Genomic DNA, 13,236 nt, shown 5'->3' on the forward strand with positions numbered 1-13,236 from the left:
CAACGGGCGCTGCCATCAGCGCCGCCGGAAACACTGGCAACGGGCGCTACACGAGCGCCGCCAGAACTGACCACGGGCGCTCCCCATGCGCTGCCGGAAACTGGAAGCGGGCGCTGCATGCGCACCGCCGAAACAGGAACGTTACCTGCCTCTTGGTCCGCTGGGTCCGTTTATGGTGGGATCATTCTGTCACGGTCCGGCCACGGAGCGGAGTTGAGTCCGTCGGCGTGTGGAGTAGAGGACCCAAAGTGCAGGGAGGCAGGAGGACCACGGCAAGAGTGCGGGTTAGACTGACCTATTTTATTGTACCAAATCAAAATGACAGCACGAACTCCGGGGGTGACCGTGACAAGCGGCAATGATCCCACGCCGACTGATCACCACACGGGAATTAAATACACTCACACTAATTAGGAGACTAGTCACACCTGGGGCCAGGCACAAGTGGCTGAGGGCCCGGATTGGTTAACCAGCGGAAGGGCGGGAACCCACTCAGGGCCCTCAACCAAAGCCAGATCTTCCCAGACATGACAGTATTATGGCACTGCGCCATAACGCCTCTTTGTTTTTGTAATGCCGATGCAACACTTTTTCGTTTTGCCTTCAACCTTCAGTGTATTTTATGCCACGGACCTGAGCGGTCATGTACATAATTGTATGCTTATTCGTAACGCGACCAATGTTTATTATCATCCCACATCTCATATGGTCTTTGAATAATTTCAATTTTTTTCGCTAAAACATATATTATGCTTTTCTGTAAACCTCTCCGTCCTTTGGAGTTAAAGTGCTTCAATAGGGGCAATTTCACCCGCTGAGTTTATTGTTGTATGTCACATCCATACAGCGCACTATTATTTTCTGCAACCCAACCAACCGCGCATGCGCCAAAATATGTCAACAAAGGATCCTTCTATAGAACGTGACAAAACATGCCAAGAAACATATTATGATGCTTACCCTGTCTGACAGGATGAAATGTGGGGGAAAGGCAGGCCACACCCAATAAGTGGGCGGGTAAAAATGTGTTAAATGTAGTCATATAAAACTCATTAAATCGCTACTGAGTTTTTCAGATGGGTGAATTTTAGTGCTGACATAATTTTACCATATAAGTGTCAATGTTCATTCCAATCAAGTGTCCCTTTAAGCCCCACCCGAGTGCAGGACTACAGTTCAGTCTTTTTGATCTTCTTCCAGTTTTTCTCATTATCATTGCCCTTGTCATCATCAAAGTCCAAATCGTCGTTGTCCTTCATGTTTTTTTCCTCCTCCTCCCACTTCTTCCTTTCCAGCTCATCTTGCTCCTCCTTCATCTTCTTCTCGGCTACCTGGCGAGCACATAAGCCAACCAACATTTGACCAGCCCCCAAAACAGTCCACAAAAGTCCAGGCAAAATAATAGTCCACGCATGCTAGCTGCGGTAAAGACATAAAATTGTCCAAACCGGCAGTGGGCAGAGGCTTCTGCTTTAGTTCTTGGATATAATGATCCCCAGTGAGGGGGGTTGCCCTGGATCTTTTAAATGTTATAGCTTAATTTATTTCTTAAATCACATTTTGTTTGTTGGCACTTGTCCTTCTTGCAAATTTTTGGCAAAATCACGTTAAAAAGTTTGTTAAATTTGCAGGCAAACGCAGCAGCCAACTATGTCAGTTGAACAAATATCACGCAAAGCTACAAATCATGTGATATTATTCAGCCAATCATTCGTATCATCATCAGCTGTTGCTCTCAACAACATTCAACTGATGGTGGAGACTTGGACATAGCACAACATATGAGTAAAAAGAGCAGCTTCTAGTTTTGCAAGTAAAGATAAAGGTTAAAAATGTTATGTTATTTATTTGTTGTATAAAGTTTGGCGATGTGGAGTACAAGCAATTTACTCGTTCTAGTAAACATTGCCTCAAGTTAGCCTCAACCGTTAGCCTCAACCGTTAGCCTAATGTTAGATCTTGCTGGCGGGTTCAGTACATGTGAAGCTCGGGACCTGGACCTAAATCGCTGACTATTCGTCTCAAAATAATATTATATTGTTCACCTTGCATGGTGTGGAAAAAAAATTTATGCAAGTTACGCGGGTGCTAATATGGCAGCTGGCCAGCGTCAGCCATGAAGTGCTTAGTAAACCACGCACTAACAGCGTGGAACCTAAATTGACGTTATGGCCTGTGTTGCCACTGTTACCTTGAAAACGTAACTTGGTTACTTTACTGATTACTTACTTTAAAAAGTAATTTAGTTACTTTGATTACTGAATTTAAACACAACTGTTAGATTAAAAGTTACTTTACATTTTAACATTTAGCAGGTACTGACCACCTTGCCACTTAATCGGAACAGTTTTTAAGAATGACATTTAAGAACAAAATTAGTTTTAAAATAATATAAAGACAGCATGCTTTTTGATTTATAATAATTATTTTTTCATTTAAATTATAAGTGTTTTCAGGATTCCACTTAACAACTGTGCTACTTGTTTTTAATTAAAAAATATATAATAAAGAGAGTCTTTATAGACTTCATGTAACAGAAATACATTTTTTTAAAACAATTTCTGAAATGAATGCTTTTTTTAAATCAACCTATTTAACTATTTATGTTGTAATGGTAAAACTCGACATTTCGAATGTAAATTGTTTATAAACATAACAATTGCATTTGGAAAACTTCTTGCAGTCACACTATCTGGTGTGACTGCGGATGCATACCTGCAATCCGGGTTGTTTTTTGTGTGTGTTTTTCTTTTTTTGAGACATGGTGTTATTGAAGCTATGTAGATAACACTGTCGACGAAGCAGTGTGCAACAAACCTTAATCACAAATTCAAAATAGTGACTACTTACAGCTAGAAAACGCAAATCTCTCTCCTTCCTCTTACCGCTGATGCACACGTAAGTCTCAATGAAAACGATGATGTCTCTCTCTCTCAGACATTAATTTTAATTTGAGTACTCCCACAATGCATTTCCTTTTGTTTCGCTTTCTTACATATTCTATAATGTATAATTATTTGTTCAGTGACTTTAGTAAGTACTATAGTTAGTAATCAGGTGTCCTCCTGTGTTTTATTATTCATTAATCATTCATTTTCAATAAAATATGTGCGTGAGAGGCACAGTGGCTGAGAAGTGTGCGCTGTTCATTTAACAGGGATGTGATTTGACCAAAGTGAAATTATCTGAAAATTTAGCCGGGGGTCTGGGGGCCGCTGGCACCCAGCTAGGTCCAGGGTCATGGGTTTTCTGTGTTTTTAAGTACTTTCAATGCACTCACATGACAAAGAAATAGACAAAACAACAGCATAAATTTTCAATGTATATTGAACTATCCCATATAAAATGGCAGTTTTAGTCAACTCAAAATCAGTCACATTCAAAAACATTGGACTGCCTTTGCTTTTAAAAACTATCACTGAGAATATCATCATATCTAACTAATGTGATTACTAAGTTAACACATAAATAATGTTGAGGGGTTCAAATTTCATGAACAAATAATTGTATCATGACCAAATGAAAAGTAACTCATATTAGAGCATACCACAAATGTCTTTGTTATAGCAGAAGATGTTATCTGTCGGAGTCATGTGCATACACAATGAACTACAAAAAAAAAAAAAAAAAAAAAAAATCGAATTTTTTTTTGGGAGGGGGGGGATAAAAAAAAGCGGAATTCCGCGAATTAGCGGAAAAATTACATCCCTGATTTAACTCTCGTCAATTTTGCTCACTACTGCATCCGTAGGCGCTTAACTGCAATTGCTTGTAATAGTGTAGAATACCAGTGTCTCCGGGATACTGATGTTGCTCATAGAAGCATAGGCATTCTACAAAGTGACTTCCACACAGTGACGTGCGGTCAGGATAGGCAAGGTAGGCACTGAAAGTTGAAACCGTTTGGCTTTTTTTATTTATTTTAATTATTTCTTTAATTTCAGAAAGCCTAAACTACCTATAGGTTTATAAGTGACAACATTTTGTGATTTTCATACCTCAATTAAAAATGACTCATTACTTCATCTAACCTGCAGGTAAAAATGCAGCAAAAATTATCCTCCTGAAGTCACACCGCTATTGTGCTTTTCCCAGCCCTGTCCGCGTAGCAATGTATGTTTGCGCATGCGTAGTCAGTTTCTCAGTAGAAATGTCCTTTACGCAAATAGGCAGATCACTACACAGCCTTTTTACGTCGCTGCATTATTCCTATGCGAACGTACGTTCGCACAGTGCATTCGTGAATTCAAAACACACTTAGTGCACAGCAAAGCGGTAAGATGATGCCACTCTGGAGAATATAAAATAATTTGCACGCCTTTCTTTTGAGGGAAAACGCCATCTTCTGAAGGATGGGAGACCAACGGCTTCGCTACCGGATCTTCAGCAAAGTAAGGGACAAAGAATTATTCGTACTTTTCACAAAAAATGGTGCAAAAGGAAAGATTGGCTTTGTGGATGTGCTTCGATTAACTGGCTGTTTCACTTTACATGGTGTTTGGCATTGCTATTACTAGCTTGATTTTGTGAGAAATTAGGCTGTTTTACAAGGAGATATTCACTTTATTACATTCTGTCCGGGCGGGTGTAAAATTGTCAGTTTTTTGTTGTGTTCTTCGTTGTGCGGCAAATGGGAGGCAGAGTGCACTGCAACGTTTCCTGTGGCTGACGGTGGCCCAGAACTTTAGCTGAGTGGCAAGTGTTGAGCTGCCGCACTGGAGGCGATGGGTACAAACCCCGCTCGAAGTAAAAAAAAAAAAAAGATTGCATAGCAAAAAATGTAAGACTTAAAAAGAGAGTAATGTTTTTTGTTTTATTTTCTACCCATACAGAGGAGGCATATGTTAAAATAGTTTGAATGTATGGCATCTTGTATCTGAGTATCAAGTATTTCGAGGTCAGGCTGAGTGTCCTCTTTTTTGGAAATGAAAATATGGTCACCCTAGGATACATTGTACACTCGCCTGCCGACACACAAATCTGTAATTGGTGTGTGTGTCTCAATTTGCGACTGCCTGCCTAGAGCTCGCTGCACGTCACTGGGTTTTATTGTAATAATAACGGAGGGAATCTAAAAATTTAGTCCTCTGTGGTATACATTGGTGAGAAAATTTCAAAAAGTCATCATAGTGATTAAGTAAACTGCTCAAAAATGGCACAGGGTATGTCATTATTTTGAAACAAAATTGGCTTAAACTTGTCTTCAGGGAACCAGATGTCATTGATATTTGCACTACTAATGTTTATACACACTGCCTTATTAAATGAAGGATGGTGAATATTCAATGGTGTGTTGCTTTAAAGTTAAACATTAGAACAAACCCTTGACTGGAAATGTCACCGGCAATTCAATAAAAAAAAGTTAACTCCTCGGCAAAAAAAAAGAAGCACATTTCAAGGTGTGTCATTGGACAATAAGTACTTGACCGACACTGAGCATAGCTGCCACTTGGTTTGCCAGCTTCGTTAGCCATACCAGTAACCCGCACAAAGTAGAATAAAAAATGTGCAGGAGCAAAGGTGCCAACTATTTTTGTTTTATTTGTTAAAAAATTGAGATGATGTTAACAAAAAATGAAGTTCTCACTGTCCCTTGGCGGGAATCAACTCTTATTCACTGCCTTTGACAAGTATACTTGTCAATTATATTTTTTTCAAATGGGCTAGATGGGGCAGCATCTGATTATGTTTCACTGTAAATGTCAAACTTGGTAACAACTTTACTGATGCCCAACCACCAGTAGATGACATAAATGCCCCATTTTATACGAAATAAACACAGTTTGAGAGTCCAAGGGAGTAATGGCTGCATTTTGTGCAACTCTACTGGTGATTATAAAAGAACAGGACAAGGCAGAAAGGAGAGAGTCTATTCTGTCATTTGGCAGATTTGGTTTATAAATAATTCTTCTTCTTCTTGACGTAAGTGGCTAGCGGCTAGCTGTTAGCATGACCAATGTGCATGAGTGTGTGGCTGCCGGCTGGTAAGTTTGACAGCTAGTACCTGACTTACTTTAATTATTTGATTTAATATTGTGGACCAAGTCTACTTTGTAATTCACTCTCCATTTTTATAGGAAGGGAAAATGCACATTGAGGTCTTTTCATTATATATAAAAAAGGATAAAATATAATTTTGTCTTTATTTATTTTATAAAACAAATTTGCCCATTAAAAAAAAGAAACACATTCCACTCAAAATGTCAAATTTAGCTGTTTAGATTAGAGGAACACAACTTTAAGCCATTAATACCTTGTTATTTTACACCTGAACAATGTACAAATAAACATTTTCTAAGTCATATATTGCACTTAAAAGTTGTGTTCCTAAATCCTAAAGGGCTATATTAGACATTTTGAATAGATTTTTTTATTTAATGGGAAAAGGCGATTTACAAAATAAATGAAGACACTGAAGCCTACACGGCTATATTAGACATTTAAGAAAAAAATAATGATTTAATGGAAAAAGCGCTTTACAAAATAAATGAAGACAAAGTACTGTTTATCTGTTTGTTTGGTTTTTTTTGTTTTTTGCTGATCCGAAAAACGATCCGATCCGAACTGTGACTTTTGTTATCCATTGCACTACTACATGTGGGTATTGAAAATTTCTAAAATGGCTGGCAGTGAATGAGTTTTAAATACACGAAACCTACCCTTGCCTCACTAAATGGGGAGCGTGAATTCAGGTTTGTATACTGTATAGATGTCCTGACAATAATCGACAACAAGTCCACAGTTTGTCTATATGTGCTCTGATATTGACTGGCGACCAGTCCATTATTTGTCTATGTTCTCTGACAACAACTGGCAATCCGTTTGTCTAAATGTGCCTGTAGACTAATTGGTGACCAGTCAAGGGCTGCAGCACACTTGCTATCCTAAAGATCACAAATGCTGAATGGATGGACGGATAGTCTCATGTCATGTCGTTACCTGCGTGAGTCCCCAAGTCTGCCGGGCAAACTCTTCTGCTTCCTGGATGTCGTCGGTGATGAGGAAGTTGTCAAAGATGGTTCCGGACTTCATCTGAATTGGGCAACAACATCACTGAGCACACGATCGGCGTCTGCAATGGACGTCTTTTGGCGCTCACCTGCCACAAGTCCAGTCCCAGCACGCCAATGTTGTCAAACTTGTAAATGTCACCATCGTGAACGTACTCTGGGTTGGCGATCTCGGGGTGGACCCATAGACCTTTGAAGTTGGGGTTGTCTATCTGCTTGGGTGTCCAGTCGCCCTGCAAGCGACAAACAGTGAGGTGACGCGGTGATAAGGTGTGTCCTTGCTACGGACGCACCTTGTAGTCCGGATTGAGCATCATGCGAGGCACCCACTTGCCGTCCATGCCCACGTCCCAGTCGCTCGGCTTACGAGATCTCGGGTCTGGGATGGTTTCTGGCTGGTCCCAGTCCTGGAAAAACAGCTTTTTATTCTCGCGCCGTCAAGTTAGCAGGAGAAACAAGACACTTTCTGGCGAACCTATCAAGAGTTTTCTGCTGCTTTTTCTGAAAGTGGAGGGGAAAAAACGGGACCATGGTATGAACTTCAAAACCCATTCGTCTTGCCAAGCTATCTCTGTTTTGATTCATCCTAGTTCTCATATGATTCGATTTTCGATGGTTTTTTTTCGTGTTAAGTATAAAAAAATACATAAATAAATACATTTATGATCGCTACTTAAAAAACTACTGTGTGTGTGTTTTTAGATTAACTCATTCACTCTCAGCCATTTTTACTGAAGCAACCCCCTTCGCTCCCGGCTGTTTTACTGGATTTTGACTGATTTTGCCCACAGGCCCACAGAATATTGTGTTCTATTGCTATTAAAAAATGGAACCTACCAAGAGAAAGATTAGAGTCTCTTCTTTCAACAGGAGACACAAGTTCATTTGTTTCCGTTTTGCAGAAAATAGCATTAGAATATAGGTAAGTTTCATCTTTATTCACATTGCTGTTGAAAACACTGGCAAAAAGAACTTGTCCCAACATGGCCCTGGCTGATCTCTTATACTCTGCGGCCACCTGCTGGCTGATTTTTGTAATAACTACCATTGCTTTAATCCACCTCTTCATCTCAGAAAAACAACGTGCAAGATTTTATCTTCACACACAGGTTAGGACGAGGCTCATGCCACTTAATTTTTTTTGTATTGTATGGACTATATTGTGATGTAATCTCTGAAGTGTAGCTAATTACTTACCAAATATCAGTAACTGTTCATACACTGTATTTACGTAAGCCATTTTGTAAGCAACCAAGCAGGAAACACTGATGTTATTCTCGGAATGAAAAGCAGTTGGACTTGTTTTAAGTAGACTTGTTATGCTTGTGGTGCAACTTTCACGTGCATGTTTCAGAAACTAATGTGAATGCAAAGATTCATTCAGTATGAAATTCTCCAGTCTGAGCAACTTCCAAGGATTTTTTGAGGGGAAAAAAATGTCCAATAAATGCTACGAAATGTGACAGGATTTCAAGCCATTTGCATTCTCACTGATGATGAAAGAAAAAGTCGTGCACAACACGCAACGCAACGCGGTCACCTCGGGCTTGGTGTCGTTGGGGTCATCAATGGTGGGCCTGTCATCCCAGTCAGCCGGCTTGCTGGCCAAGGGGTTTTTGATGGTCTTGGGGGGCAGCAGGTCCCAGTCATCCTCCAGCAAGCCAGACGCCACCTCGCGGTTGTCAATCTTCACCTGATACGTTTGGTCCGGACATAGCACCAGCGTGTACACGTGGCTTAGACTGTCATCCTGCCAGAGAGAACCAGGAGTTCAGAACAGGCCAGAGAGCAGGAGAAAAAGTAGTCCGGCTTTTTCTGAAAAAGTTGTCGGAGTGACTACGTTTACATGCAGTCGGTAACCCTTTCAAAAACAGAATATTGGTAATATTTCATATTTTCTATTTTTATTAATGATTTGCATAAAATAAAATAAGAGGTTAAACTAATGATACTGTTATTTACTGTTCCAAACCAACATTTTCACAAATTCAGTGGACATTTGTAATACAAAAATGGTTTAACTAAAATTAGGTGGTTCTCAATAACAAGAAATCCTGTAGTATTCTCTTTTCTTTAGAGCAAGTTCTTTTCTATTGGTGATTACATTTCTTGATGGTTCACCCCTGGAGAAAACATACACATACACACACATATATATAAATATATATATGTATATATATATATATATATATATATATATATATATATATATATATATATATATATATATATATATATATATATATATATAAATATATATATATATAAATATATATATATATATATATATATATATATAAATATATATATATATATATATATATACATATATATATATATACATATATATATATATACATATATATACATATATATATATATACATATACATATATATATATATACATATATATATATATACATATATATATATATATATATATATATATATATATATATATATATATATATATATATATATATATATATATATATATATATATATATCGGTCCGGCCTATCCCTACAAAACAGCTCCTGCCGCAAGAAATAGTGGAGGAGGAGGGGAGAAGAAGAAAAAAAACCTCCACCAGAGAGGGTCACGAGCCAGCAATCTTTTGTTTACAGGGAGAGCGCACTTACCACTACACCATTCATTCAGTTAGGTTCAGCAGTGCAAAAGTTTTACTTGTAGTGTACACAGAACTGGGATTTTAAAACAAAACACTACAGACACTTATGTTCATGTACTCCGGTTATGTATTTCTGGACTAAAGTCTTAGAAAAACTTTCCGCTATTTTGGACTGTAGGATACCTTTATCTCCAAACTTGTGTTTGCTAGGTGACCTAACAACAACTGACTTACCACATAAACAATTTCAATCTACACTTGTAGCCCTTATTATCGCTCAAAAAACAATTCTTGTTAACTGGAAAAATAAACAAACTCTGAATATCGACCAATGGTCTAACCTCCTCATAAATCACATTTTAATGGAAAAAATATCTGCCTCAAATAAAAACCAAATATCAAAATTTATAGAAACATGGTCTACGTATATAGAATTTTTTAACCTAATTCTGGTTACTTAATTCTGTCTGTTAGCGAGAGCCACTATATCGTGATAACTTACATTGATGTTTCTGCATTTGGCAATTTATTATTATATTATATTATTAGTATGGGATTTTTTTTAATGGGCTTTAGGTGAACTGATGAATACACACATGCACGCACGCACACACACACGCACTCACACATACAAAAAAAAAAAAAATATATATATATATATATATATACTGTATATATATATGTGTGTGTGTATATATATATATATATATGTATATATATTTAAAAAAAATTAAAAAAAGAAAAAAACTTTTATTTATTTATTTATTTATTTTAAAAAGGAGAGCAATGATGATGTCAAATCGAATGAACAATACTGAGCTCTCCTTAAAGAAAAAAAAGAAAAAAAAAGAATTGGGATTTTAAGACAAATATCCTTTAATTGCTTTTTTGCATTGCAAATGTGAAGGATAATTGATTGCTTTGAATTCATTTGGACAGAATGTTTACTGATAAAGGCTATTTTTATCACTATCTCATGGAGGACACAGAGAAAGTAGGCATGTGTTTAGTCCACAGACGCGGTGCAGGGGTGGATCCACTCCTAATGACGTCAAACAGTGCCAACAGTTCGTTTTCTCGGGTTGGGACGGGCTGGTGCTTGGAGAGCACAATGACCTAGAATTTCTCATAGAGGGGCAAATGGAGGAAAACACCACTTTGGTGATGTTGGTGAGGAATTAGCATTTTGACATAGCTAAAAGTTTGTTGCTGTCCCTTTAAAGCAAATTTTGATTCTGTGGTGCAGAAGGTACCAGTAAACTGCATCTTGAGAATACTTTATCGCTCAGTTAATTGTTTTAGTTTTCCAGAGCAAAAATAATATTTTCAGATTATTTAAACAATATTATCAATCTCACCCACCCCTCAAAAAGGTTGAATTTTTTTAGAGAAAGTGGTAATCTTTTGTCCCAAGACAAATAAAGTGCAAAGGTATTTTTCCTTGAAAAAAAGTATTGCTTTTTCAAAGAAAAGTCACCATTTTTCCCCTCGAAAAGTTGCAATCTTTGAAAGAGAAAAAATGCAGTAGTTTAAAAAAATTATCCACAGCAAGTCATACATGTTCCAATTTTTTAAGTTTGTTTTTTTTAAGAAGAAAAGTAAAACTTTTTAAAATATTTTTTTGTGGGGAGAAAAAAGTAGCAATTTTCTGAAGCTAAAAGACGGTGCAAATACAGCGCAAATTTTGCTTACCTTGTACATGATGTTTTTTTTAATGAGATGTCTTTGTCCCTTGTAGTTTAGGATGACATGAACTTTCTTGTTGGCTGAGCCGCAGATGTCGGGACCTGCCACAAAACAAACACCACAACAAATTATGTGCGAGCTTTCAATAGGGCTTCATATTTGGATTTTAACTAAGACAAGGTTAGGTTTGCAAAGTAGGTTTTCATGACCGCTTTAGAGTTTTAAACTAGGGTTTGAAATATTTATTATTATTATTTTCTTTTTAAATCTAGTGCCAAGGTTTAAAACGAGGGTAAGGTTTTGAAATGAGGGTTAGAGCTTAAATGTAGGATTTCAAGAAAGGGTTAGGGTTTCTAGCCCAGGTTAGAATTTCACTAGGGCATGAAATTAGGTTTGTTTTTTAGCTATGGTTAGGGTTTCAAAGTAAGGTTTTACACAGTTTCAAGGTTCTAAAGTAGGGTTTCAAACCAGGGCTAGGGTTTCAAAGCAGGGTTACAAGATAGTTTCAAGGCTTCAAAGGAGGGTTTCCAGACATGATTAGGATTATAAAGGAGTGTTTCAAGTCTAGATTTGGACTTCAAACAAAATTAAAGCTACAAGACAGAGTTCAGTTTTCAAAGTAGGGTTTCGAGCCGGGATCAAGGTTAACCACGTTAAGGGTTATTAAGACTGAATTCTTAGGTACTGTAAGGTTAGGATGTCAAAGAAGGTTTTAAGGTTCAAATTAGGGTTTCAAACAAGGATTACAGTTTACATGTAGGGTTTCAAGATAGGTTTTGTTGGCCAAGGTTAAATTTTCAAAGTAGGATTTGAAGCCAGGGTTAGGGTTTCAAAGTAGGGTTTTAAACCAGGGTTAGGGTTTCAAAGCAGGGTTAAAAGATAGTTCAAGGGCTGTGAAGTAGGGTTTCAAGCCAAAGTAAGGCTACAGGCAAGGGGATAGGTTTTTATAGCAGGGTCTCAATCCAGGAGCAAGGTTTCAAAGTAGGGTTTCAAGCCAAATTTGGTATTTCAAACTCGGTTCTCTTAGCCAGTGTCAGGGTTTCAAAGTAGTGTTTGAAACCATGGTTGTGAGGTTGAAGAGAGTGTCAAGCATTGTTTTCTGACCAAACATGATGTAGAAGGGTGATTGGGCGTTCATGCGGTTTTGGTCGAGTCGGGCGTCGAAGATTTTGACGTATCCTCCGCCGCAGTCGATCCCCTGCTGGTGCTTGACGCTGAACTGGACCACCAGGACTTTGCCCTTGTTGCTGAACGGCTCAAAGCGCGCCGACAGCGCGTAAAAGTGTCCATCCTCACTCGTCTGTGTGCCTACAACAATGAGGAGAACCAAGGGATGACAGTTAAGATGGCAAACAGCCAGCCGACGCACCATCAGTGACAAGCGTCACTTTGGCACCAAATCTTCAAACACAACACTTCGAAACAAACTGCACGCATAACGAAGACAAATTTAGACCACGTGGATTCAAAATAATCAAACTACATCGTCTTAAACCAGTGCTTCTATGAGGTCACATGCTCCCCCCCCCCCCGACCCCAACATCGTCCCAAGAAAGACTGCCTTAAACGTATTCAGTGCTAGCCATTTTCAGACCTTACTTTATCCAACCAAGTGAGGGGGAAAAAACTATGCATATAAAAACGTACAAGTGGGGATTCTTAAAAAACATAAAAATATGTCCCTGGGATTAAATGAGCGTTTTGAAAAACGGCCCGTTAGCCTAATGCTAATGTCATAATGCAAAATCCCATTGACATGGTAATGATTAGCTTTGATAATTGTGGCACTGGATGATTTTTTTTTTCAACCCAAAATTGTCTTAATTCTTTCTATGAAAACATTGCAATTTTAACAATAAAAAAGTTGGGTGTTTTCCCAAAGAAAGAAAGTCACAATTTCTTTTAACG

The 13,236-nt window shown here is 38.0% G+C and overlaps 1 protein-coding gene across 1 annotated transcript in view; it reads right to left on the bottom strand.

Moving 5' to 3' along the window:
- LOC144062767 (uncharacterized) overlaps positions 1–13,236 on the bottom strand; it is a 59,093-nt gene that overhangs the window by 35,470 nt on the left and 10,387 nt on the right. The window contains exons 3-10 of the mRNA XM_077584460.1: positions 12,433–12,636; positions 11,335–11,429; positions 8,551–8,760; positions 7,304–7,417; positions 7,100–7,243; positions 6,940–7,032; positions 1,171–1,331; positions 72–100 (exon numbers count right to left, since the gene is read on the bottom strand). Of these exons, the coding sequence (XP_077440586.1) occupies positions 72–100; positions 1,171–1,331; positions 6,940–7,032; positions 7,100–7,243; positions 7,304–7,417; positions 8,551–8,760; positions 11,335–11,429; positions 12,433–12,636 (1,050 nt within the window). The remainder of the gene's footprint in view (positions 1–71; positions 101–1,170; positions 1,332–6,939; positions 7,033–7,099; positions 7,244–7,303; positions 7,418–8,550; positions 8,761–11,334; positions 11,430–12,432; positions 12,637–13,236) is intronic.

Source organism: Vanacampus margaritifer, chromosome 13 (assembly GCF_051991255.1).
Source record: "Vanacampus margaritifer isolate UIUO_Vmar chromosome 13, RoL_Vmar_1.0, whole genome shotgun sequence".
Classification (NCBI taxonomy): domain Eukaryota; kingdom Metazoa; phylum Chordata; class Actinopteri; order Syngnathiformes; family Syngnathidae; genus Vanacampus; species Vanacampus margaritifer.